The sequence below is a fragment of the Orussus abietinus genome, unplaced genomic scaffold (assembly GCF_000612105.2).
Source record: "Orussus abietinus isolate OABI.00-Male unplaced genomic scaffold, Oabi_2.0 scaffold39, whole genome shotgun sequence".
NCBI classification, from domain to species: domain Eukaryota; kingdom Metazoa; phylum Arthropoda; class Insecta; order Hymenoptera; family Orussidae; genus Orussus; species Orussus abietinus.
In genome coordinates, this window is record NW_019394554.1 from 837,892 (window position 1) to 865,424 (window position 27,533).

Below are 27,533 nucleotides of genomic sequence, written 5' to 3' on the forward strand. Positions count from 1 at the left end.
AATTGCCCTGATTTTTATTTCAAATTGTTAACGCGAATTAAACTCGGTCCACGTCAAACCCCGTGCCTTCGTGAAAGCCGCTCGAATGGCGCCTTTTATCCGCTTTGGCCGCGCTTTGTGCCCCGTCCCGGTACGCATTATGCACAAAGATAATACAGCGACCATTTCGGAGGAGGGGCGTCATTTAATTTTAATACGTCGATACGTGAAGGCCGGAGAATAAAGACGAACCCGCGGGGCTGTCGATATTCCGCGCAAACAGGATATATAACGCTTGCAAGCCCGAGAGAATCGCTCGCGCATGCAATTCCAACGCTGGATGGGATAAAAACTGAAGAAAGGATGCGTCTCGTATTCCATCTGGATCGTTTCCCGTACAATCCTGAGAGGTCCTGTAACCGCCCCGAGAAGGAAGCAAAGCCGCCGCGGCTTCTCTGAAACTTTCAAAAAGGCATCTTTCCGTCCGGGATATCGCGCAAGGCCTGATTTCATCCTGGAAACATTTCGAGGACAAGAAATGCACCGAAGTAACCGAGTGGCTTACAGGGGACGCGAAAGTTTATCGTGGCCGATAATCTCGAAGGAACTCTTTTGGGTTCCTTCCTCTTCGAGCGGAATCCTCGGACTCGTCCGGGACTCTGAAAAATATCTGAAATTCCGGGCGATTCGCATTCGCCGGGGCGAGGTATTCGAAGGGTCTGAAAGCACCAGGTCCGTGTCTTTTTCGCCCGAAAGAGACGGCATTATTAGGTTCCCCCTCGGGATCACGGGGAAAAAGGCTCCCTGGAAACGTCCGTTGCGACGCGGGGATATTTCAACGGAGACGTCTCCCGGAAAGTCCCCACGGAACTTAACTGGTTTCCCCTAGTGGCCTCTTTCGGATGTAGTAACCACCAGGGAATGCGACTATCCGATTATACCGGATACCCGAAGAGACTAGCTCTCCTTCGAGTGCTCGACAAGGCAGCGTTATCGCCGAGGAACGACATCGGAATCGATTCCAATTCCGTTCAGGAGTCACGTAACGATTGGGGGTTCCCTCTAATCGAACGCCGCCTTTTAACCTCCCTCGATTTTTCAGCAGGAGCCGCGGGAGATATTAAAAAATAAGTGAAATACCAGGGGCATACATGCCGGGGGAGAACGGAGTACCCCCCGGGGACCTGATTTATTATGAACGGTTGTGTTTCCAGAAATTCCTCGCCGCCGAGAAACGGCGAAGACATTATTAATCGACTCGCCGAGCAGGAGAAAGGAGACCCCACGAGAAAATCCTTCGAGACTATCTGGGGATTTTCGCGAGAGCACCGAGAACGCCCTCGGTGCCCACGAGCGCAAAGGGCTAGGTGCGCGTTAATTGCGCAAATCCCGGGATCGGGCAAAGGACACCGGCTAAACAAACGAAATACTCTTACCTAGCCCAGCACCGGCGATTTCGCCAACCGTTCTGGATTCCGCTCGAAATGCACCTACCTACGGAATCCAGTAATGCTCGAATTCTGCAAAAAGAGAGAAACACGCACGCGTCGCAATGGCTACTTTCGAAAAGCCTCGTCTCTCTGACCTTTCTCCCAGATTGGATTAAAGTAAAATCCCCCCTTAATCCGACCGTGGGCGAAGTTGCGACTTCTCGACGGAGAGACCGTCCCGGGGAACGCACTCGTGGAATTTTTCGGAATAAATCTCGAAATGGAAATGAAGGAATCGCAAGTGACGCACCGTTTAGGCGAGACTCCGTCTAGATATCGTAAACTTTCCGGAAAAAGAGACCCTGGGCTCGCTTAACCCCGATTTACCCTCGTGTCCTCGAGGCGGGCCGTTTAAGTTTGACGTATCTATGTACCGTACACCATGGAGCACTTACCCTTGGAGGGTACGGAGGGCTCGTTGTGCGTATCGCGTTCCGGGTATACAGGGCCCAGGTCGGCCGTAACAACCCCCTTAAATCCGAGTCCCGGATAACCCCCGAACTCGTATCTACCGTTCTCGCGCGCCTACGCAACCTCGACCTCCTCCACCTCCTCAAGCTCGACATATCCATGGCGTTATCCATACCGCAACCACCGACCAAACTCCCGGGAGCTCCGGGCTGAAAACGCCGCGCGCGTTATATCCGCAAACGGGAACCAACGCCGGAAGTCAGGAGACGTTACCGCGACGACCTCTCGACGTATTAACGCCGCCCCATTTGTATTATCTCGTATTATCTTGCATTATCGCGCCGAAAATTACCGGCTCTTCCCCCGCAAAGACCCCTCCAGGGAGCGTGGTCAAAGGTTAACGTTCGAGGGTAATCTCTAGGATTTTGTGGCGACCCGCGACCAAGTTGGAGAATTTATATCGCTAGCAATATTCAGAAGAGTCATCCTCCTTTTTCCTCTCCTTTTAAATAAAACGTGTAAAATTGTGATTTCTTTTTTTTTTCGGGACCGTAGATCTGGTACTCGCTTTTCTCGTGGACGTTTCAGGTACATTAAGGCGAAGTGAAACACGTCGAGGAACTTGATCGACGTCGATAAAGAAGATTTTTCTAAATGCCTACGTCGCCGACGTTGGTTTTTATATCTACAGCTGGGTCGAATTATATTGTGTATTGTACCAAATGGCATATTCCACCTGTCGTTTTCGTAGAATAATTATAAAGAAATCTAAGTAAAACTCCAGAAATCCTCTGGATTCATGCTTTCTGGGGCCCTAATTGACTGCGGAGGGACCCCCTGCGCCATCTGTGATTTCCAGGTCAATTAAATTTTCACTCCGAGACCTCGTATTACCATCGTTTTAGCATAGAAGCGCATACAACACTTTTTTTGCCTTTATCCCGTTCAAATGCGAGTTTATCGATTATCAAAGTGTTCTAAATTCTCGTAAAATTGTCCCGACCCTTTCGATTCTCATATCAGAGCCTTCGATAATTGTATATCGATCGAAATATCAGAGCTCGACGCCATTTTGCTTCTGGTCTGGACTGAGTTAAAAAATTCTTTTGAAAAATCCAAATTTTCAATGTGTCAGGACAATTCTTAGATGATCAGGAGTGGTGTGTCAAAGTTTCGGACAGTTTGGTCTAATACCCTTAAAAAAAAGTGTTGTATTCGAATCGACTGATTTGAAGGGGGTTTCACTTCACCTTATGAAGTTTTACCTTTGATTCAGCCTGCCAGCAGGTCAAGTTTCGGACAGTTTGGTCTAATACCCTTAAAAAAAAAGTGTTGTATTAGAATCGACTGATTTGAAGGGGGTTTCACTTCACCTTATGAAGTTTTACCTTTGATTCAGCCTGCCAGCAGGTCAAGTTCGGCGTGCAGGCCGTCTTCGGGCCCTCGGATCCTATCCTGGGACAGCACATTCACAGCATCTGCGACGCACTGGACATTCCGCATCTGGAAGCCAGGCTGGACCTGGATGCCGAGGCCAAGGAGTTCAGCATCAACCTTCATCCCGCACAAACTCTGCTCAATAACGCCTACCGCGACGTAATGGCGTTCCTCAACTGGACCAAAGTCGCCGTTATCTACGAGGACGATTACGGTAAGTCCCGTCGTTCGCGGGGAGTTAGTTTCCCGGGGAGTTGTCGCAATTACCCGGCCATGTTAACCACAATGATTAATGCCGTAAAGAGATTACGCGCGCCTAAGGGAGCTCCGTACCCTGCCGGGGAGGAATCCTCCGTTATCGCATGACATTATTTCAGTTTTTCATCCGAAAGTAAAATAAAACTCCGGCGGGGGGGAAGTTGGAAAATGAGGAAACTTTCCTAGTACTCGATCTCGGTGTCGAAGGCAATAAAATTCCCCCTTCGGCGGGGAAAGTCGCAGCGGGATTCGTTCGCAAAAATGCCTCCGGTCTTTTGCCGGGCCAACGAGGACGTTTCCGGTCTCGATAACGAGGATCGATGATACCGACGCGAAACGACGCGTCGGCGTCTCTTGTGTCATCGGTCACCCTATCGTCATTCTCGTGAATTACGACGACGACCCTCCTCGGTAACGAGGGGGTCATCGAATGCGTTCGCTGATGATCTACGCCGGTCGCGGTCTACCAACACTAAATTTCCTGCGATTACAAAATTATTCGCAACGCGAGGAGCATGCAAAATCGCGACGTCCTTCCCCTATTTCGCCTATCGGGATTTATAGGCGACCGACGTTAAGGGTCTCGACGTCGCAGGAGATATTCACCATTCCCTGAGAAAGTCCCGGCAATGGATGTCCCGGAAAGGTCCATCTCTCACCTCCCGATAGGATTCACTGAGGAGTCCTTAGAAATAATGAATTATGCAAAGGATACCACGGTTCGGTCGCTTCCCTTCCTGCGATCGCTCTGCATAATCCATCTCGATCCGCGACCCCGGGATACAAAAGTGACTCGTCCGACCCGTACCGGCTCCTCCACTTTTTCCGCCAGGAAACTTCGAAAGGTACCCCCCCGTGATTTTTCCAGAAATTAAATTATACGTAATTCGCGTTAGCGGCAAACCGGCTCGCCGACTTTCGGGATATTTATTCGGAAGGCAGACGGGACGAATTTATCCCGGGCTCGCCGAGTATCTGTATTAACGATGGATTTCATTCTTGATTCGACGTTTCCACAGCTGACTTTTCTCCCACGTGTCGCCGATCGCTCGAGCGAGCGGGCTCGGCTTTCCTCCGCGAGATCGGATTGCCTCGTTCTGCCAGGTGCATTTAACCGGGAGGAATTAGAGGGACAAAAAACGAAATACATTGAGCCGCTAAAGCGTGCACTGATTTCAGATCGATATGATTTTCAGTCTTCAAAACCAAAAAAAAAAGGAAAGTAATCGAAACTCTATGAACAATCGTTACCGAAATACAAAAGCCTCTAATTTATCGCACCCTCGATCCTCTCTTTGCCTTCCATCGGGAATTTTTTCAAAGTACCGTCCCATCGCGACGTCTTCCCGGTTTGTTCTGCCATCCATTCCCCCCGAAGTGTAATCTGTAGGAAGTAAGAAAATGAATGCAAAGAAATTGGAGAGATAAAATAAAAAGGAAAGCCGACTGTCGGCGGTCCGCGCGCGGATTGAAATCCCCATTAGAATTCCTTCTTCCGTGTTTTCTCATCACTCGAGCCGCCTCCTCCTCGCCCCAATGGGACCATTTCGATGGTCCCGAAGAGGAGTCCGGCAAGGGTTGTTCGAGGACGTAACCGCGTCGACGAGCCCTCCTTGATCGTCCCGAATTCAGTCTGACGTCGCGACCGCGTCGATTAGAACCTCCCCGTCGAATCTCGGGAAGATCCTCGCCTCCTGGAGCCACTCCTGGACTCAACCCCCGTCGAACTCCCGGGGATCCCTGTAACGAGAGATTTATGGGGTTGTTCGTCCGCCCGGTACACGTTTCCGGACTCGTTCCACCTCGGACCATCCTCGGTTATGCCGGATAATCCGGCATAAATGGCCCCTTCGACCGGAGGATCGAGATGGCTCTCCTTCGGGAACGGCGAAGTCGGTCTCGGTCTTGGTCTCGATCTTCCGGAAAGTGCAAGACCAGAGATAACGCAACGGACGACGCATCTCGTCCTTCTCTCGGGCCGTTGCGTATGCGCGCAATTCGCTCCTCGGTCGGGCCGGCATAAATAAGGATGAGACAGGGTGGAGTGCAGTCACGCAGGGGACGCACTCACCCGGAATACGTTTTCGAAGTCACGCGCTGTCTGACTGCGAAACAGCCTTATCCAATCATCCCCGGCTCATGGGCCACCCCGAGAATCCATTCGAACCTAGTAAAATCTATCGATACCCGAGGAGATACGAGCCGCCTCTCTTTTGTGCGTCCCCGCCAAATACACCATTTCGACATCCCGGAGCCACGAGCCCCCCTCCCCTCCAAGGATGACCTCGTTCATTGAACTTCCCACGAGACTTTCCCGGAATTCCTCCTTTTCCCTCGGGGATAAGAGACTCCTCCTTGCTCTAGGAGTCAGGAATTGAATACCGAGTCGGAGGGATGATTTCTTAAAATTAAAATTTCGAATTAACGGGATCAAATGAATCTCGGAGCATCTTGAATCCGATGCTCCGATTTCCGACTTTGAGGGGGGGGGGGGCAAGGGAATCCACGGCTGTAGGGAACTTTATTCGGTACTAAAGCCCCGTGTACGCGTTCGGCTCTCGATCGAGCAGCTGCGGCGATCTTACCTGCGAGCTTGCAGTTGCACTTGCAGGCGCACACGGGCGAGTGCATCCCGATACTCCGATGCACCGCAGGTGTGCCGCTCGCTCCCGGCGATTCGATTTATTTATTTGATCTCTTCCCTGTCTCCGGGCCTCGAGGGCGGAAAGGTACGGGGGAGAACGAAAAGGGAGGGTTTCCACTCCGAGGGTATTTTTGTTTACCGAGACCGAGTCCCCGGAGGACCGCCGACTAACTCGGGGGAAAATGTGCAGCGTCGAATTTCGAGATGAAATCTTAAATTCGGGGAAAAGGGAGGGAAAGGAGGGCCGGAGTGTCTTCGGCCGCCTCGAAGTCTCGACAGGATCCGACAAAAGGGGGATGATTCCGGGGCTGGCTGGTTTATCGGGACCTCGACGTATCTTCGGGCGAATTCCACCTTTGGGCTCTCAAAAGGAGGGTTAACGACGGGCGCGGGGATACGCTCTTCGTCGTTGTTAATGCGACGTATTCCTCTTTCCGCTTCCGAGACGCGAGTTTGCTCGGAACGCTCCGAAGGAACCGTCGCGACGCATCGGGCGTGCTCGAACGCAAGGACGTCGTTCGACGTATACGTAACTCTGCACTTTATAAATCCCCCGTGGAGATGCATACGCATGGGAATGCTCCACCTGCCACGGGGCACCTGCTCGAAGATCTTAAAAGAGGTCGATTCGAATTTCAACTCGTCGCCTCGTGGACGTATTCCGCGGCCACGAATGACCCTCCACTGCCGGAGAGACGTTGATAAATAAAAATCCGCGGAATCCGACAATGGCCGTCAAATGGAGCGTCGAGGCTCATTTGGGATTCGCGAGACGTAAGGGAAACGCAGCCTTCGTCCCGGGCTTCGGGCTTAGGAGCAATTCCAGGGCGAGCAACGTTTCCAAAGGACCCCCCGGCTGTAATATCCGCGCGTACCCTGGCCGACGCCACAATGGAAAACGCGTCCTGGGTGCGGCCCCGGCTAAATTCGATTCCACCCCCCCGTTGCTTGGCCAATGGCCACCCGACCAACGAGAAATTCCCCCGACGAGATGGCCAAGACCGAACGCGGCCTGCAAGCTACTCGAATGGGGGGCCTTATAGTCGAGATGCGGCCAGAACGCGGCCTCCTCTAACCGGACAAGACCATTGGCCAGCCGAGGACGACTAGACTTTACGATTTCACTTTTTTCAACCTGGATAATATTGAGATTGGAATTGCTGGTCTTACCGAAGAAGCTCCGGTTCGATCCTCGTCCCGGGTGGCGCCGATAAGCACCACCTTCGAGTCATCTCCCGGGCGATGCGTAAAAAACGCACCATTATGGCGCTTTTACAAACTCGTCGAGCATTCCATTTCGCCCTGCCATTCGCTTTTTACCGTCCGTTTCGACCCTGAACCAGCAATCACCCGGCCGATTTGTTATCCAAATCGTGAGAAACGGGGTCCCTTTACGACCTGGGTTTACCCTCCTCCTCGGCTTCCCCTCGTTTCGATGGGAATCGGCTTATTAGACAACGAGAAAGAAACCGTGATCCTAACCCGTACCGTTAGAAAATAAATTAGATTCCATCCGTAATCCGCTTCCGAGTCCTCGAATCCAAAAGACCCCGGTTTTGTCCCAGGAGAAATCACTGTCCTTCCCGAGGAACCACCTTCGGAGCATCCTTGCGAGCTCTTCGGCCAATTATCCCGACCGACGGTAGAGATTTACCCTCGAACTCGCCATATCGAGAACTTAACCTTCAGGATTTTTCTCCGTCGATATTAATATTCGAGAGTTAGGGTTGAATTAACGTCGTGGCTCTGGGAGCAGGACCTCGCGTCACCTCCGGATGGCCCCGGGGTTTGTTCAACCCCGGGTCCCGGAGTTCCTTCGGAAACTTGGAAGGGAACGAACTCGAACCCGTGGAAGACCCACAAGTCGAGATGATACCTTGATTACTTAGGGCGCTCGGAGTATTGATCTGATTGTAGGGAAGGAAGGGGTGATGCCGCGATTCACGGGTTTCCGTGCGTTTAATGCGACCGGTCTCTTCCATAAGAAAAGCCTCGAAGACGATTTCACGGCGCCCTGAATCCGGGGAAAAATGGACTGGGTCTTGAATTTTCTCGAGCTAATTGTGCGATCCCTCGTCTCTGCCGAAGGTCTGGTGAAGCTCCGCGAGCTGGCCAAGTTCCCGAAGCCCAGGGAGGTGGAAGTCTACCTCCGACAGGCGGATCCCGAGTCTTACCGACAGGTCCTCTCCGAGATGAAGTCCAAGGAGATCCGGAACCTCGTGATCGACACGAAACCCGAGAATATGCACCATTTTCTACGCATGGTGAGTAACCCCGAGACCATACCTCGTCCATTACCCCGATCGGGGAGCAAAGTGGTCTTCGTTCCATCTGGACCACCCTGGCTCCCGAGATCCTTTTCCCGGTCTCTGGTGCCCTCGTTTCGTTTTACGTTAAGCTACATGAGGAGAGGCGTTAAATTTACGCCGCGAGGGGTCAGCGGAGCCGTTCTTCCGGACACCTCGGTGTAAACCAACGATACGTTACAATTTCCGCGGGCGCACATCCTGCCGGAGGGCTGTCCATTCTCATCCGAGTGTCCTCTTTCAGATCCTGCAGCTGCAAATGAACGACTACAAATACCACTACCTCTTCACGACTTTCGTAAGTATCTCGAGCCGTGTCGGGGATCTGGAAAGACCGGCTCCGAGGACCCCGAGTCCTGGATAAACGAAGGCTCGCTCGCACTTTCAGGACATCGAGACCTTCGACCTCGAGGACTTCAAGTACAATTTCGTCAACATAACCGCCTTCCGACTGGTCGACGCCGACGACCTCTCCGTGAGGAACATCCTGAGGGACATGGAGCGCTTTCAGCCGGCGGGAAACACTATCCTGAACAAGTCCCGAGTCATCCAGGTGAGTTCCTCCCGGGGAAGGGTTCGTTTCTTTCGAGAGATCCCTCGATCCCGTCGAGGACAAACGCGAATTCGAGGAGACTCCTTATTTTGCGAAACCGATGGCATCGGTCGATCGGTCGCCAGGACGAATTTCTGGGAGATGGAAAAATTGTGCGAGGATTGCTCGTTAAAGTTTCCAACTGTCCGCGCGACTCGTACCTCCCGCGTTTTTCCAATTTCCATTTAGATTAGACCTCGTCCTGGGACCGACGACTGCGCGGTTTCCGGTCCTGGAGCGTCGGCGCCGTCGCCGCGACGAGCCCTGTAATTACGTCCTTCGACGCACCGACCGGACTGTGTATGCACACTAATTAACCGTAATCGGATCACCTGACCTCGCGACCCCGCGAAAGGAAACGCCGTCCATGTTTTTCCGAAAAGGAAAAAACTTGAGCCAGAGGGGAGGAGAGGCTAACGAGGGCGGAAAGAGGATCGCGATACAAATGGCGGGAATCAGTCGGAAATAATTATTTTCCGCTAATCGTACGTTTGACTGTATCGGGGCTTGATATTAATAGAGGTGCCTCGCTCGACAAATCGACGGCGCTCCAGCTGCCGGCAATTACGCTCGTTGGTCCGGTTACTAATTGCTCCGAGATGACCGAAATTATTTACCAGTGACTCGTGCTATTATAATTAGTGAAGGGGAGAGAGTGAGGGGGAAAAAAAAAAAAAGAAGGGACTGCGCGAAAGAACGGAGCCTCCGGTTGTAATTATCGGACCGATTCCGCAGGGCCGGCCCGGTAAATTCCGCACGCTCGTTAAAATACGCGACAGCGCTTGAAATAATCGGAGTGCACCGCGTAAATTAATATTTAATAAATCCACGTGCCAGGGGAGGGGCACCGATCTGCAGGTGCACCCCTGCGTACTGAATACTTCAGCGAATCAATTTGCCGCATTCGGCCGGTAGACGGGATTGCGAATGAAACTACCCCATCACCTGAAAATTGCAAATCGTCGGGCAATACCTGTTCGATTCGTTTTAAACAATGCACCGATCTCGAGCCTCGGCAAAGTTACCAATCGCTGCGAGCAAGATTGCTCCTAGGGACGAGCCATAGTCCCGTGGGGGATCCTAAATTTCCAACCCTGAATTACCTCGAATTACCATGAATTACCACGAATTACCTCAATGCACCGCGATAACGCGACACCCTCCTCCGGAGAAGTGCGCGCAATCCGAGAGGGACGGAAGAAAGCGAGGGGAAGGAAAACGGGGAAAAATTCGAATTCAGAAAATGCCGGGGAAATAAATTGCGACTCGTCCCCTTACATTTCCGGAGAAAGCCCTATTTCTCGAGGGGGTGTAATCCACCCCAGGATAGCATTCGTGCGGGCATATACCACCGCAAAGATGATATAAAGGTCCGCCGGTCCGCATCGTGCAGCTGCAGTCGGAAAGACGTATACGTGCAGGGGCGGTTGAATTTTCACCCTCCATGTAATCGCTCGGTACACTTATACGGGAGCTTTTCCAAGGAATCTGGGACCGCGAGAAGTTATTCATCGCCGGGGTCTTTAAGCGACTCCGAGGATCTTAGATCATCCACCCTGATGTACCCCATACGGCGGCACGGTCTCCTTGGCCATCGTCCACCTTGTTCACCCCCACGTATACATAAAATTTCCCCAATCAAATACCCATCGCGCAATTATTTACTACGAATACCTTCATCCTAGGCAACCCCATCGAGGGCGATTGCAGGCAACCGGCCCCAACCTCCTGCGTCGTAAAAGCGTTCGATGCCCCGAAATGTACCGCGGCAATAAAAGCGTCGGTCGAGGAACGGGCCGATAAATTAATCCAGAGAAAGGGCCGCACTTTGCTCCCGTTTGGGAGCGATGCCCTCGAATCCACCCCCTTTACCTTCGATTCGGTTACGCGTCCTCGCACTCGCGCTTCGCGTAATCGGTGGTACCTAAATGTCGTTGCTCCGCTCACGGTACATCTCCGTCGACGGGACGCGTCGCGAAACTTTGAGTCCCCGATCGCGCATCGGCTCGCAAAGCAGGACGGAAGCTGCGGAAAGTCTCGCCGGACCTTTCCCTGGCTCGTCTCAGGTTTTCAATTTTCCCGATTCGACGCGAGATCGGTCCCGGGCGAGGCGAGACGTGCGCGGAGCCCTTAAGGTGAAGTGAAACCCCCTTCAAATCAGTCGATTCGAATACAACACTTATTTTTAAGGGTATTAGACCAAACTGTCCGAAACTTTGACACATCCCTCCTGATCATCTAAGAATTGTCCTGATACATTCAAGATTTGGATTTTTAAACAACATTTTTTAATTCAGCCCAGACCAGAACTAAAATGCCGTCGAGCTCTCATATTTCGATCAATATACAATTATCGAAGGCTCTGATATGAGAAGCAAAAGGGTCGGGACAATTTTACGACAATTTAGAACACTCTGGTAATCGATAAACTCGCATTTGAATGGGACAAAGGCAAAAAAAGTGTTGTATGCGCTTCTATGCTAAAACGATGGGAATACGAGGTCTCGGAGTGAAAATTTAATTGACCTGGAAATCACAGATGGCGCAGGGGGTCCCTCTGCAGTCAATTAGGGCCCCAGAAAGCATGAATCCAGAGGATTTCTGGAGTTTTACTTAGATTTCTTTATAATTATTGTACGAAAACGACAGGTGGAGTATGCCATTCGGTACAATACCCAATATAATTCGACCCAGCTGTCGATATAATAACCAACGTCGGCAACGTAGGCATTTAGAAAAATCTTCTTTATCTACGTCGACCAAGTTCCTCGACGTGTTTCACTTCACCTTAACCGCGAGCGGATCCTCGCGGTCGGCCGGACACCCTTGTCTAGGCGAGGGATGTCTCCCCGGGAGTCGAGGGGGATGAGCTCGGCTCCGGGGATGCATCGATGTTATCCCGACCCCTCCCCCGGGGTCTGCAGGGCGCTTTCGGTTTTTCCTCCTCCCCCTCTCGAATTAAACGGCCAAGTTAGCCGGCGAGAGCACGGAAAAAGCTCGGCCACAATCAACGGCGACGGAAACAAGAAGAGTTCCGCTGCCCCCGCCCGTCTTGGGGGGGTTGGCCCCCGGGCCTGGAGCACGCAAAGAGTTCCGAGATAAGTTCGGCCGGCAGCCACCTTGGAAAAATATAAAGGAGACCGCGACCGGGGCCGCCGGAAGTCCCGACCGTCCTGGACCCCCGGGGAGGAAACGCCGAGGAAACGCGGCGGAAAGCTCGCGATAGCGCGCGACGCGGGAATCGCGGACCGGGAAATAAACGGGAAACGTAAAGAAAAAGCGGAAGGGCACGCAACACGCCGGGCTGCATACTAATCGCCCCCGGATCCCCGTCGAAATCCCCTGCTTTCGGTACTTCCGCTACGTTCATTTGCTCCCCGTTAAACCGCTCCTTTTTCTTCGGGAAACTCCGCTTTTAAGGAACCCCACCCTCGGGAGACCCTCGCGGAGTTGCACTCCGCGGCCTCGATCTCGCGAGCTTAATTTATGTCCCCGTCTTGTTGTTCCGGTCGCCTTCTTACGAGGGGATAGATCGCTCAAGTAAACATCGTTGTTTGCCCGAGGACAACGAGAGAGGGTGGTTGCCGAATTTTTCCTGCTCCCTCGTGGTCCGGGAACGCCTTGCGACGAGGCCGGGGGTGGTGGGTGGTTTTTCGGATATCGGATATTCCCGTCGATCGATCACGTAACGAGCTTAGCAAGCGGAAAGGACAACCGCGCTCCTTTCGAGTCGATGGCTCTCCTCCAAAGCGATGACTCGGTTTGGAAATGATCCCAGGAGAGAAGCAATCGGGGCGCATTAACTCGTTCGTATTTTTCCCGGTTTAATTAAAAATGGAACGCGGTAGTTACAGACGGGGTTTCAGCTTTGCACTTTACCGCACACGCGGCAGTTTTCTCGGGGAGGGAGGGACCTCCTTTTAATTCTTCGTGGCAAACGATTCGAAGGGAGGGCCGATGGGGCAATCGAGACGCCAATTACGTGAGATATTAATCGGAGCGTTCGGAAAATGTAAGAAAATTCTCGTTAACCGAATTCGTCCCGCCACTATGTTCGCGGAGGAGGGGCCGAGGGAGTCGGTCGACGGGAAAATTATTCGATCCATTTAACGCGGGGGGAAACATCTCGCCGACGGGAAATCATCCTATCCGTGATATACGAATACTCGGTCTGGAATCGGATCATAATTGCCAGGCCGGGACGTTAGGGGAATCAAAAGATTACCGGGCGATTAAGGGGGCTTCCCATTCGTCCCGGATAATCCATCCGGGATTCGGGTCGGCAATTCCTCGCGCGTGGAAACCCGAAAGGGATGTTCCCCGATGTTCCTGGATGTTCCCTCATCACCAAAAGGGGAACTTCGCGACCGCCCCGCGGGGTCAGGACAGAGGAGGGAGGATCTAGGAGTCCGGAATACCGGAGCCACCCCCACCCGAGAATCCACTCTCCCAGTCCTGGGAATTAATTAAAATTAATTAATGGAGCTTATGAAAATTACTTGCAATTACTTAAATACGATTGACCTAACCGGCATTTAACTACCTCGTCGAACCTCACGAGTTGACCGACGTTTAAAAAACTCGGGAATTTTTTCATCCCAGTCGGCAAATTAAATTATTATAAAATGACGTCAATTTGCCGGGACGATCTCGATGCGAGCGGTGATTCGGCACGAGATCGGATCGTAATTGCCGGAGCGGGACATTAGGCGAATCGTAAGATTAGCGGGCGATTAAGGAACTCCCCGAGCGTCCCGGACATCCCTAGGGATCCTCGGGAGCGGGAACTCGAAGGGATGTTCGCCGATGTTCCTGGATGTTCCCTCATCGCCGCGACGGGAAGTTCTCGGCCGGTCGGGATAGACGGGGGAGTGTCCGGGATACCGGGACACCGGGATACCGGAGTCTCCGCCTCCTTCCCCCTCTGTCGCCGATGAATCACTGAATTTCCGCCACGGTGGATAACCTCTGCTGTTTGCCTCGTAAATCAGACAATCTCGCACTCGAAGCGTTTTATTATTTTATTTGCCAGGCCGATAGACATTCCGCGCCGTCGCCGTCGCCCTCGTCGACGTGGTCCCTGAAACCCGGTCCGGAACATATTTCGGACCCCGCTTTTTCCCCTTATTGTCCCGGATCTCCCCCTCTCCAGAGCGGGGCGATTCGTCGGGGTTAAGGTGAAGTGAAACACGTCGAGGAACTTGGTCGACGTAGATAAAGAAGATTTTTCTAAATGCCTACGTTGCCGACTTTGGTTTTTATATCGACAGCTGGGTCGAATTATATTGGGTATTGTACCAAATGGCATACTCCACCTGTCGTTTTCGTACAATAATTATAAAGAAATCTAAGTAAAACTCCAGAAATCCTCTGGATTCATGATTTCTGGGGCCCTAATTGACTGCAGAGGGACCTCCTGCGCCATCTGTGATTTCCAGGGGAATTAAATCTTCACTTCGAGACCTCGTATTCCCATCGTTTTAGCATAGAAGCGCATACAACACTTTTTTTGCCTTTGTCCCGTTCAAATGCGAGTTTATCGATTACCAGAGTGTTCTAAATTGTCGTAAAATTGTCCTGACCCTTTCGACTCTCATATCAGAGCCTTCGATAATTGTATATCGATCGAAATATGAGAGCTCGACGGCATTTTGGTTCTGGTCTGGACTGAATGAAAAAATTTTCTTTAAAAATCCAAATCTTGAATGTGTCAGGACAATTCTTAGATGATCAGGAGGGATGTGTCAAAGTTTCGGACAGTTTGGTCTAATACCCTTAAAAAAAAGTGTTGCATTCGAGTCGACTGATCTGAAGGGGGTTTCACTTCACCTTAATAAATTGTAAATCCCAAAACTCTGTAAAGCCGAGAAATTCTGCCGTTGGCTGCGCCCCGGTACGACTCGGATGAGTGCAAATTTCGAGTCGGCCATGTTAATTTAACAGAGGGGATTCTACTGGAGTCTCGGCGAACGTCTTTCGGATGAGTTTCAAATGGCTACGAGGAAAGACAAACGGAAAGGGAGAGAGAAAGAACGGAGCGGGGCAGGAGAGAGAAAGAGGCCGATTGCGAGGAAAGGAGCGAGTAATTGACTCGGTGTAGAAAGACGCGTTTGTATTATTCATACAAATGTAAATGTTCGGGACCCCGAACTTCTCCGCTGGGGTTTATACCGTCTACCGTTGTTTTTCGAGCGCAGTCGCGCCATGGCTTTTCGGTGGTGCCTAGACGAGCCCGCAAGAAACTCGAACGGGACGTGCCGGGAATGATACAGGGTCGGTAACGTGCCGTAATGACGCGACATGCGCGAGCAGGGACTCCCGGGTGATCTATATCTTTCTCGTCAATTTATCGTCCGGATATTCATTCGTCCCTCCGCCGATTAAATTCGCTCGATATTCCCAATTAAGTGGAGATTTCGACGGGGCGTTCGTCATCCCGGAGTGGCCGGGACTTGAGGATGCCAAGATAAATTTAACCGGAACTCGCCGACAGGGGCAGCCTAGAGTTCGAAAATTCTCGGTAACATTAAATTGGAGAAGGTAACTGTGAAACATACCGTAAGTTACCGGGAACATTGAGAATTTAAGAGAACGTTAATTCTGTTATTTATACTTTAGGTTTCTTCGTTTAAATAACTTTTTTTTCTTTTCAATCAACTTCAAAGTTCAAGCTAAGGAGTAATAATTACTATTAGAAAATATTTATTATAGGGTCGTATTTAATTCCAGGTAAAAATATTCACGTATGTACAACTTCACGGAAAATTCCATGCCATTTGTTTCAAACGAACTGACATTTCATTCTGCGACGAAGCGTATGGGAGGTTTTGATTGGCTACGGAGAACGTGCAACGGAAACTCCCCTCTACGATGTTTCTCTATAGCTAATCGAAACCTCTCGTTCGCTCTGTTGAAAAATTCAAATTCTCATAATTTCTCGATAAACAAAGGCTTTGGAGAAATTAGCGATAAATTACCGGGAATTTCTCTTCGTTTCTGACGTAACTTACTGGATTTAGAACTCTAGGGCAGCCCCCGAAACCCGGTCTCGGATTCGCGATAGACCGCGCCGGAAGTCGGCAAATATTTGCCGGTGGATTTGAATGGCGCTACGCGATGACTGCACTTGTACCGAGAGGCCCCCCCGTTTACCCCGTGTACACGCGTAATCGCGGTAACGACCGCGCAATTTCAGAAGGCGTAAAGCCGCGTTGCTCGCCCCGTGGAAAATGGAATCGGCACTTTGTGGACGGGGCTTAACGCGAGGGACCGCCGCAAGAAATAGCGGCGGAAACCGACAGTTTCCCTCGGATCACCGCCAAGTTGTTCCGCGGAATTTGCGGCTTAAGCCGGGCTCGCAACTGCCGGCCCCCTACAAATCTAGTTAAGGCTCCTTCACGGCTCCCACTCTTGATTGTAAACTCGACGAACGGCTCCGTTTCCGACACCCTCGTGGAGACCGATCGAAGAAGGAGCGTCGATAACCGCTCGCCTCCGTCAATTTTTACGACCGGAAGAATCAGCCTCGAAATGGCACTTTTTCCGCCTGCCGATCCCGTGTCCTCGGGAAACTGGATCCTTTCGTCCCTTGTTTATCGGTTTCTTTAGACACCCCGACGAGGGCGCAAATCACGCGAGATGGACGAAAAAAGTATTTAAGCGCGCTTCAAACTCCCCATTTAATTACCATCCCCGGTGCACTTTTCATTCGCTTCCCCGTATTACACGCAAGGAAAAGGTCGTCGGGACGCAAAATGCGGGAAGGGCGCGGAATTTACTTGTCGAAATGCTTTTTAACCCGTTCGCCCTGCGGAATTCATTTCCGCGAGTTACGCCGAAGTGCGTATGCGCGTCCCGGCGCCACCGAGTTATGCATTTCCGGCGCACCGTTTCCACGTTAGGGAGGCATTTAATTTTCATTGTCCCTTCGAATCGGAGTATTAAGGTGAAGTGAAACACGTCGAGGAACTTGAACAACGTCGATAAAGAAGATTTTTCTAAATGCCTACGTTGCCGACGTTCGTTTTTATATTGACAGCTGGGTCGAATTACATTGAATATTGTACCAAATGGCATACTCCACCTGTCGTTTTCGTACAATAAATATCAAGAAATCGAAGTAAAACTCCAGAAATCCACTGGATTCAAGCTTTCTAGGGCCCCAATTGATTGCAGATGGATCCCCTGCGCCATCTGTGATTTCCAGGTCAATTAAATTTTCACTCCGAGACCCCGTATTACCATCGTTTTAGCATAGAAGCGCATACAACTCTTTTTTTGCCCTTATCCTGTTCAAATGCGAATTTATCGATTACCAGAGTGTTCTAAATTGTCGTAAAATTGTCCTGACCCTTTCGATTCTCATATCCGAGCCTTCGATAATTGTATATCGATCGAAATATGAGAGCTCGACGCCATTTTGATTCTAGTCTGGGCTGAGTTAAAAAATTTTGTTCAAAAATCAAAATTTTGAACGTGTCAGGACAATTCTTCGATGATTAGGAGTGACGTGTCAAAGTTTCGGACAGTTTGGTCTAATACCCTTAAAAAAAAGTGTTGTATTCGAATCGACTGATTTGAAGGGTGTTTCACTTCACCTTAAAACCGTGGCAGAAATTCACCGTGGATTTGGTCGCGTTAGGCGAACGCGCGAAACCACGTGGGAACCCACTCCAGGAAGCGATAACCTATAAAACTATGAGTTATCACCGGAGCGACCGTATCGGCGGTCCAAGGGCAAAATACGACGGGATCAAGCATCGATTGCGAAAGTAACTATAGGGGGGACGTTAAATATCCCTTGCATTATTCCCGTTATCACCGGGAGGCATCCGAACAATTGCGCATTAACGCGCCCTGTACACTCCGGAAATTTCCGGCTCGGGGTGCGTTATCGTCGAGAGATTCCTCTGGCCGCCTTTCCGGAAGTTCCCACAGGAACTCAAACGGACCGGCAACTATTTCCGCCCGGCGGCCGCCATCTTTCTTCGCCCAGGGGCGAAAACGTGGGGACACCATTTATTCCGCGTTCGCAAATTCGCATTAGCGAGTTGAACGAGATACGTGCCCTTTCCGCCGAGGAAGTTTGTTGTCGCGATGAGAGAAAGCCGGGGCCAGAGGGAGCGAGGGAAAGAGAAAGACTAGGAGGGAAATTCGGGCGAGAAAGGGAGAGGAAGGATCGACTAAGTCGCCCGGACATCTCAGGAAGAGGATGGCGGGTGGCCGGAAGACGGGATAAACGAGACGGAGATGAAGATTTCAAGTGGTTCCGACCGCGTTGCAATTTACTCGCGAAATACCGGCTAACTAGAAACGACAGGGCCAATGGGCCGCCATCTTGGCCCGGCGTTACAACTTAAAGCAGCGATTTCGCACCTCCTCTCTTCTCCCATTTTCCGCCCTCCTTTTTCTTTCCGCGGGTCTGTCTCCCCAGATAAGAGGTCTCGAGGAACGGATAAACCGGCCAAGATGGGCACATCCACGGTGGGGGAAGAAGTAGTTATTTATTTACATAATTATTTATTCGCGTACATTCCCAACCCCGTGGAATGCAGGGCACCCCGTGCCCTCGGTACGCAGCCATAACTCTCGACGGTACTCACCCTCTCCCTCTCCTCCGAGCTCGAGAGCTCTCGGTGCAAACTTCTAATTACACCGCGGTCGCATTAACTGCAATAATGTCTATAAACCGTTGTTATTTCGAGCTTCCACGTTCACGGTGCTTTAAGTTGCCCGCCACCCCCTTTGGGCGGCCAGGGACATCCACAATGGAGACGATGCCCGAAATAGCGATACACCCCCGCGAGATCGGACAGACGAGGGACACACGTCGCGTGCGGAATTACGTCTCCCTCGTTACATCTTCATAATCCGAATTACCGGCCCCTCGGTACCCTAAGTACCGGAGGCGCCGATTCGGTCCGCGAAGGGAAGAGAGCGAAAGCTCGGACCTCCCAAGGGAGGGCCCCGTAATCTGGCCACGTGGAGGAAGAGGAAGGGAAATAGAGTAATAGAGGGATTGAGAAATAGAGAAACGAGAGAGGGCGACAAGGGGCAATGGGCAGTCCGACGGAGAGGAGACGCTCGCTTAGTTCGGCGAGCGTTAATTGGAAAGCTCTCGCATGGCTGCGAAGTACGACTCGCTCCGGGCTCGCCGGGAAAGTTGATGAATTCCCTAATGAAATTTATGCTTCCCGAGGACAGGGGCGTGTTATGCGAAACGGTGACTAAAGCTCGCTCTCGTACGGCGCGCCGAAGCAAATTAAGCTCCGTGCACGCGGGGGGAGTGCGTGTGCGGGGCTTACGCGCCGGGGCATCGCCGGGACGGCGGCGGAACGGCGACGGGACGGCCGCGCGGCCGCCGAAGTTTCCGATCCGAGGGACGTATTTGCCGAGTAAATACGCTGAGAAATTCCGCAGCATCCGGTTGTGTTTACCCGTTTACATTAAGCCGCGAGGGCGACGTCGTCTCGCGGGAACTTCGCCGCCCGACTCGCCTCCTCCCATTAATTCGCAACCCTGCGACAACTTCCGGGATTCGAGAAAATCGCCGACCTGAGGGGCCCGATGAATATTCGATACGTCTCCGGATAGGACACTCGAGAATTAGTCGCTTAAGGTGAAGTGAAACATGTCGAGGAACTTGATCGACGTCGATAAAGAAGATCTTTCTAAATACCTACGTTGCCGATGTTGGTTTTTATATCGACAGCTGGGTCGAATTATATTGGGTATTGTACCAAGTGGCATACTCCACCTGTCGTTTTCGTACAATAATTATAAAGAAATCAAAGTAAAACTCCAGAAATCCTCTGGATTCTTGCTTCCTGGGGCCCTCATTCACTGCAGAGGGACCCCCTGCGCCATCTGTGATTTTCAGGTCAATTAAATTTTCACTTCGAGACCTCGTATTCCCATCGTTTTGGCATAGAAGCGCATACAACACTTTTTTTGCCTTTGTCCCATTCAAATGCGAGTTTATCGATTACCAGATTGTTCTAAATTGTTGTAAAATTGTCCTGACCCTTTCGATTCTCATATCAGAGCCTTCGATAATTGTATATTGATGGAAATATGAGAACTCGACGCCATTTTGATTCTGGTCTGGGCAGAGTTAAAAAATTTGTTGGAAAAATCCAAATTTTGAATGCGTCAGGACAATTCTTAGATGATCAGGAGTGACGTGTCAAAGTTTCGGACAGTTTGGTCTAATACCCTTAAAAAAAAGTGTTGCATTCGTATCGACTGATTTGAAGGGTGTTTCACTTCACCTTAACCCTGATCCTGATTTTGAATTTTTTTTATTTTTTCGAGAGCAAGAGAGAGACGATAGGCCTCCAAGGACCCTATTCTCGAATTCATAAGATCTACACTCGCAGGCGAAAGTAACAGTTTCGTGTGCGACTTTCATACGTTGACCGATGACGCGACTTCGCAAGAATGCAAAATTTTTCATGCGAATCTCCGTATGAGAATGAAAAATCCGGATGAACTCGAGAATCAGATCCCAGAGCCAGTGACCGCCGAGGGCTTCTAGAAAGGAACGATGAATCACGTTGTCCAAGTTTCCCGCCTTTGAATCTTAATTAAATTTCCAATGAGGATGAAGGATCTCCGGGCTGTGGCTATAACTCTCTTAAAGAAGTTTCAACGACGGATGGACCGAGCAAAGCGCTCTCGCGGCAGACGCGAGATGGTTTTCTCGAGGGATGAATCGTAGTTAATAAGTACGGATGAGGGAACATCACCGAACGTAGATCTCCGATCGACACTTAGCTTCGATCGCTCAAAAATCCAATGAAAAGTGAAAATAACGATGCCGAGTTTTCTGTTTTCCCGATATACAAGTTTTCCCCGGACGTCGACGGCAAACGCGCCACGCCTCTGATAATCGATACATACTTTATCGGCGGATTAAAAAGTCAAATAATTCCCCGATGCTCGATAAAAATCCTGCTCTTTAGTTCATAAAGAAATTCCTGGCAGGGGGTAATAATTCTCGAAAAAAAAGTTTATCAGCTATCGGCCGACCCGGGACAAAAAGGGTCGACTATCCCGGGCGTATCCTACGTGTGAAAGGCTCTCCGGATACCGTCCCCCGTTAATAATTTCTCCTGCGGCGGTTGTGCGGACCTCTGAACCCTTTAATATACAGAGGGGCAATTAAACGCGAGGATTCAGCGGCGGAAGAGCCGCGGACGCGAAAAAGTTAGGAAACCGCGGACTTGGAAAGCGCCGAGTAATCCTTTTCAGGATTCCGCGGCGACGTTCAAGGAGCTTTCCTCTCGTCATGGTGGGATCACCCCGCGGCCACGTGCCTCCGGAATAGTTCCGGAGCTTGACCGAGGGAGCTTGCGACTATAACTCACCTCGGGATACAGCGGAGCCGAAAGTCACCACTCGACTGTCGGAAAAGGTGGAGCATGAATGGAATAATTCTCCCGGCTCTACCTGAATGGTACAAAAGTAGAATTAACGCCCGGAAAATTGTGCCAAATCGCGGTCTCTTAGCGAAAACGCTCACCCTCCGTGAAACGAGGTAAAAGTGAGCACGCGTCATCGGAGGGTCGGATTGGATTTTTCCTGAAGTTGCAGGGACCTCGACTATAAACGTCGTCCCTCCCCTGGAAAGCGATTAGAGGTAGATATAAGGCGAAAAAATGTAGAAATGAGCAAGCCTTTCCTCCCGGGTGCATTTTGGTTCGAAAGGAAAAAATCCAACGATCAAGGGAGACTAGAGGGCGATTAATTTCTTCTCGAGGCTAAAAGAGAAAGAAGACCTAAACACTCCTAACGGGTAGAGGACGAAAAATGAAGGCGAAGTTCAAGAGGCAGGATATGGAAAAATCACGAACCGCCTGTGGCGTTTATTTTTTTAGAAGGCGATACGACGTATATTCTTAATTAATTATTTATTTAATAAAAATCGAGAGATCGAGGGGTGAAAGCGGGGAGAGGTTAGAACCGATTAGAGTCGAATGACGATGCCTTCGGCGAGCAAAGGAACGAGTCCGCGGCACTTTCTTCGGGCACGAAGACGCAAGATGGCGGATCGGAAGCCAAGGAGGTGCCGGGAGGGCGAACAAACGAATTTAGAGGACGGGAGAGGGTGCCGCATTAATATCCGAGGCATTGTCTCGCGATGAGGGGGCAAAATTCTCGGGAAATGGAAAGGAAATGTGTTTGTCCAACTCGGTTCGCCGGCCGTGGCGCGGCACTGCGAGCGCTTTGCCGTCTGGTACCTCTCAGTCTCTGTTTCCTGCTTTTTCTCGGCTCTCCCCGATCCATTCCCCGCCGTTTTCCCTCCCAGGCTTCATCTTTCATTTTCCTCGGAGAGCTCCGAAACAGAGGAACCCCCGAGATAAGGACTCCCCCGCAAAGAGCACATGCGAACTTTCGAGCCGAGGAGATAAAAACTGAGTACGCGAGCCGAAAGCTTTCGCAACGGGACGCCATGGCTTCTTTCTCCTAAGCGGGGAGGAGTTATCGCCTCGAAGCAGGACGTTATCTTCTTACTCCGCTTTTCGGAGAACACATCCAGGAATTTTATTTTCGTTATTCGCGGATTTATATTTCTAAATCCTGGCCGCGTCCGGCCTGGGTCGCAGCCTCCGATTTTTTCCCCTCGTTTCCAGTCATCCCCCTTTGATATTTTCCTAGAAGGAGGTCCGACGCGTCTCTTTGTGGGCGTCCGCCGGGGAAAACGACATTTAATGGGACGTCTTCAAAGGGCGGAACTTGGTGACGGTGGATCCTTAGGTGCGAAAACCTTGAGCGAGGGGAGAGGAGAGCAGTCTGACATGGACGAAGCGGGAACGTTTAGGCATCTAATGGAGGCTGGATTTCGATTTTCCAGGCGGAGCCTGCCCTGATGTACGACAGCGTGCAAGTCTTCGCAGTCGGCCTGAGGACGTTGGAGCAGTCGCACGCACTCAGACCTGCCAACCTCTCCTGCGAGCTGGAGCACCCCTGGGACGGCGGACTCTCTCTCATCAATTACATCAACTCGGTGAGCACTTATTCTTCACCTGTGGTATCGGCGAGCCCCCCCTCGAGATTTCTACCGCAGACATTTTTAACGGTCGTAACTAATTTATTACGAGAGAGTGCGGAAGGTGATAGATCTCTCGGTGGCTTCCTCCCTGGAGATGTTGACTTCGCCCTCCTCTTCCAGTCTGGGCCGATCCAACGTACGAGACCCACCTATAAAAAGTCTCGATAATCTCACCGTTTAAGGTGAAGTGAAACACGTCGAGGAACTTGGTCGACGTAGAGAAAGAAGATTTTTCTAAATACCTACGTTGCCGACGTTGGTTCTTATATCGACAGCTGGGTCGAATTATATTGGGTATTGTACCAAGTGGCATACTCCACCTGTCGTTTTCGTACAATAATTATAAAGAAATCTAAGTAAAACTCCAGAAATCCTCTGGATTCATGCTTTCTGGGGCCCTAATTGACTGCAGAGGGACCCCCTGCGCCATATGTGATTTCCAGGTGAATTAAATCCACTTCGTATTCCCATCGTTTTAGCATAGAAGCGCATACAACACTTTTTTTGCCTTTGTCCCATTCAAATGCGAGTTTATCGATTACCAGAGTGTTCTAAATTGTCGTAAAATTGTCCTGACGCCTTCGATTCTCATATCAGAGCCTTCGATAATTGTATATTGATCGAAATATGAGAGCTCGACGCCATTTTGGTTCTGGTCTGGGCTGAATTAAAAAATTTTGTTTAAAAATCCAAATCTTGAATGTGTCAGGACAATTCTTAGATGGTCAGGAGGGATGTGTCAAAGTTTCGTACAGTTTGGTCTAATAACCTTAAAAAAAAATGTTGTATTCGAATCGACTGATTTGAAGGGGGTTTCACTTCACCTTAAGCAAACTAACGAAAGCAACGCTTTCCGGGGCGCTTATTCTTCCAAGTTCTGGTCGAGATTGCCGTTGAAGTTTCTGGGCTATCTCCAGCCTCCGTGAACGGTCCATGGTGGGAGTTGGTCGATGGCCAAGCGATGATATTCCGGATTCGCTGAGGGAAATACCCGCGGCGGAAAAACGAGGAGGTGGACTTTATCTTCGGGAGGGTGGAAGGCCTCGTTAAGGCAGGTCCGGGCCGAAATGGACGCGCTCGAATACGTGGATCAAAATCTCGGCCCGGACCCGGGTTACGATGGAAAGAGCAGCGGAGCGCGAAACTAACTTCGGGTGTGAAACACGATCGAATAATCGAGGTCGACCCGCGATGATGGAAAATTACGCGGGAGCTGAAAAGATTTGACAAAACGGGACCTGGGGCGTTTTTCCGCCCGAAATTTTCATCAGCGCCAGCCTCGCGGCGATTCTCCGCCACGGACTAACCGCGGATAAATTGTTTAATACCCCGAACGGCTCGAAACCTGTCCGGAACAGAAACCACAAATCCTTCCGTGCTTCCCTCCCCGTGGGAGCAGGGTGTTCACGCGTGTTCGCGTCAGGAGATTCCGCGACCCGACTAACCAAGGGAATTACCATTTGGAAGTCGCTCTTATCTACCTGACTCCACGAAAAACCCCTAATTAAAATGTACTTCGAGCCGCGGTTTATGACCCGATTTTTCCGGGGGTCTCGGTGACGTTTGAACGCCCTCGGATTAATTCTCGTGACCCGACCGTGCGGCACGTGACTTTTGTGCCACGTGGTAAGAAGACAAAAAGCTTCGAGGGTGGTCATGCGAGGACGACACGTGTACGTATGTACCGAGTAGCCGGCATATGCGTATAGGTCCTCGCAAAAATGCCAGTCGTAACCGCGGTTATGTTCCGCCCGTGACCGGAGGGTAATTATGCTAATTCCACGACCACTAATGCGGACTCATGCATATGTATGCGAAATCGAGATCATTACGCCGGGGTGGTAGAGACCTGTTTATAGTGTGCTTCGTTCTCCGGGACGCCAACCCGGAATGCCGAAAAACCAAGGGAACCCGAACAAAAAGGAACTGCCGAGAGAAGCAGAATTTGATGGGGCGGATTTCGGAGATACTAATTTTCCCGCCCAGGGAAAAGAACGTCTCGGAAACATTTTTTTTTTGTTTTTAATAACGCGGAATCGTGAAGCGATACACCTTTTTAATTTACTCGACAATAAGACAGAGGCGAACGGCTCGAGTGAAAAGTGCACCGACTAAAAGCCTCCGGTCGATTAAAACGTCCTCGAAATACCCCCGATACCTCGAGCGTCATTAAAGCGTTCTTTTTCGTCGACTCGCAGAATTTCTCCTGACTATTCCACTCGCGAGACGACGTTCGGTCTAATATCGGGACCGACTTTGGTCCGGCGAGGAAGGCGTTAATCGGCGATATTCGAGAGCCAGCGGACACCGTCCCGGCACTTATGCACAGCTATTAATTTAATAGCGCCACCAAGAGCATCCAATATCGGCCCATCCCCTTACTTCACCGTACAACCCTCTCCTCTAATCGACTACCGGAATATTTGCACCCCATCCGGTGACCAAGATGTGCGGAATTCCGGAATTCCGCATACCGAGCGCACGCCTCCACATGCCGGAAGTTCGACGATCACTCGCTGACACCTTCACTCCCCGTCTCGAATCGATCATGGAGGGTCTTTAATGAATATATTCATATCTCCTTAATGCCCGAGGGAGGACCCCTGCCAAAAAATCCACCCCCAGGATTTTTCAATAGCCCCCAAAAACCCTTCGCAACGACCCGGTCCATCTCGAAGTCGAGTCGGAGTTGGATGCAAATTTCGGACGACAATCGAGACGTGGAATGGTTCAGGATCCGGGGTTAACCCTGACGACGAGGCGCAATTGGGCAGGACCAACAGGTCTAGCAATCGGACCTTTAATGAATATATTCATACGCGCTTAATGTCAGACACCGGTGCGTCGGATGCATTCACATCGGAAAGTTCGCGCGTCCTCTACGCGAATTTCCGGCAGGAATCCCAAAATTTGTTAGACATTCCCCGACGAGGGCGACCGAAGGTCTTTCTCGGTTATGGAATTTAATTATGACACTTTTGCCGGAACGTATCGCGACCGTCAAATCGCGGCGAAAAGCGCAACCTCCAACGGTGCGTATTCGCGCACCCGCGACGCCCAAAAAAGCGCAATGTTTCGGCTGGTCGCTTCCCGAAATTGCACAGTCAATCGTTCGTCCGCGACGAGCTTTAACGCTTTCTCCTCGTACGAATACACCGGGGGGAATTGCTGCACGCTGCCAAATATCCCGCAAGGCCTCTCGGATGATGACCATTTTCCAAATTCTCCCATCTACTGGCCTAGTCGTTTTCACAAATACGGAGAGAACGCTCGGCGCCTCGATGTCCCTCGCATTCACCGGGCTCGGAATTAAGGTGAAGTGAAACACGTCGAGGAACTTGATCAACGTCGATAAAGAAGATTTTTCTCAATGCCTACGTTGCCGACGTTCGTTTTTACATTGACAGCTGTATCGAATTATATTGGGTATTATCCCAAATGGCATACTCCACCTGTCGTTTTCGTATAATAATTATAAAGAAATCTAAGTAAAACTCCAGAAATCCTCTGGATTCATGCTTTCTGGGGCCCTAATTGAATGCAGTGGTACCTCCTGCGCCATCTGTGATTTCCAGATCAATTAAATTTTCACTCCAAGACCTCGTATTCCCATCGTTTTGGCATAGAAGCGCATACAACACTTTGTTTGCCTTTATCCCGTTCAAATGCGAGTTTATCGATTACCAGAGTGTTCTAAATTGTCGTAAAATTGTCCTGACCCTTTTGATTCTCATATCAGAGCCTTCGATAATTGTATATTGATCGAAATATGAGAGCTCGACGCCATTTTTGTTCTGGTCTGGGCTGAATTAAAAAATTTTGTTTAAAAATCCAAATCTTGAATGTGTCAGGACAATTCTTAGATGATCAGGAGGGATGTGTCAAAGTTTCGGACAGTTTGGTCTAATGCCCTTAAAAAAAAGTGTTGTATTCGAATCGACTGATTTGAAGGGGGGTTTCACTTCACCTTAAGGAAGAGCGGAAAGATTAGAAGAAATTCCCGGAGAGGCGACGGGAATGCACTTTTCCGGCACCGTAGAAACGCACCGCGCGCTATTAACGGCGCCGCTCTGCAATGCTAATGACAGCGCGGCATTTAGACGCCATTTGGAAATGCGCCAGCTCTCCGATTTCGCGGAGGCGCCCTATTAGCGACCCTCGTCACGTAAGGCAGATATTCAATTCCTGGGAGGAGCGTCGCGACGCACCGCGTCTTACCGCGAGGATCCGCAAGCCCGGTGTCCCGTAATCGCGGATCCACCCTCTGTCGACGGAGACGTGCCCAGCGGCTCGATTTCCCCGGAATCGCGATGCCGTCTTCGATGAATTAAATATTATAATTGGCCGTAGCGAGAGGAGGGAG

The 27,533-nt window shown here is 50.7% G+C and overlaps 1 protein-coding gene across 1 annotated transcript in view; it reads left to right on the forward strand.

Moving 5' to 3' along the window:
- LOC105697583 (glutamate receptor ionotropic, kainate 2) overlaps positions 1 to 27,533 on the forward strand; it is a 78,984-nt gene that overhangs the window by 36,254 nt on the left and 15,197 nt on the right. The window contains exons 4-8 of the mRNA XM_012421026.1: positions 3,280 to 3,531; positions 8,308 to 8,483; positions 8,770 to 8,823; positions 8,914 to 9,078; positions 22,973 to 23,125. Coding sequence (XP_012276449.1) covers positions 3,280 to 3,531; positions 8,308 to 8,483; positions 8,770 to 8,823; positions 8,914 to 9,078; positions 22,973 to 23,125 — 800 coding nt within the window. The remainder of the gene's footprint in view (positions 1 to 3,279; positions 3,532 to 8,307; positions 8,484 to 8,769; positions 8,824 to 8,913; positions 9,079 to 22,972; positions 23,126 to 27,533) is intronic.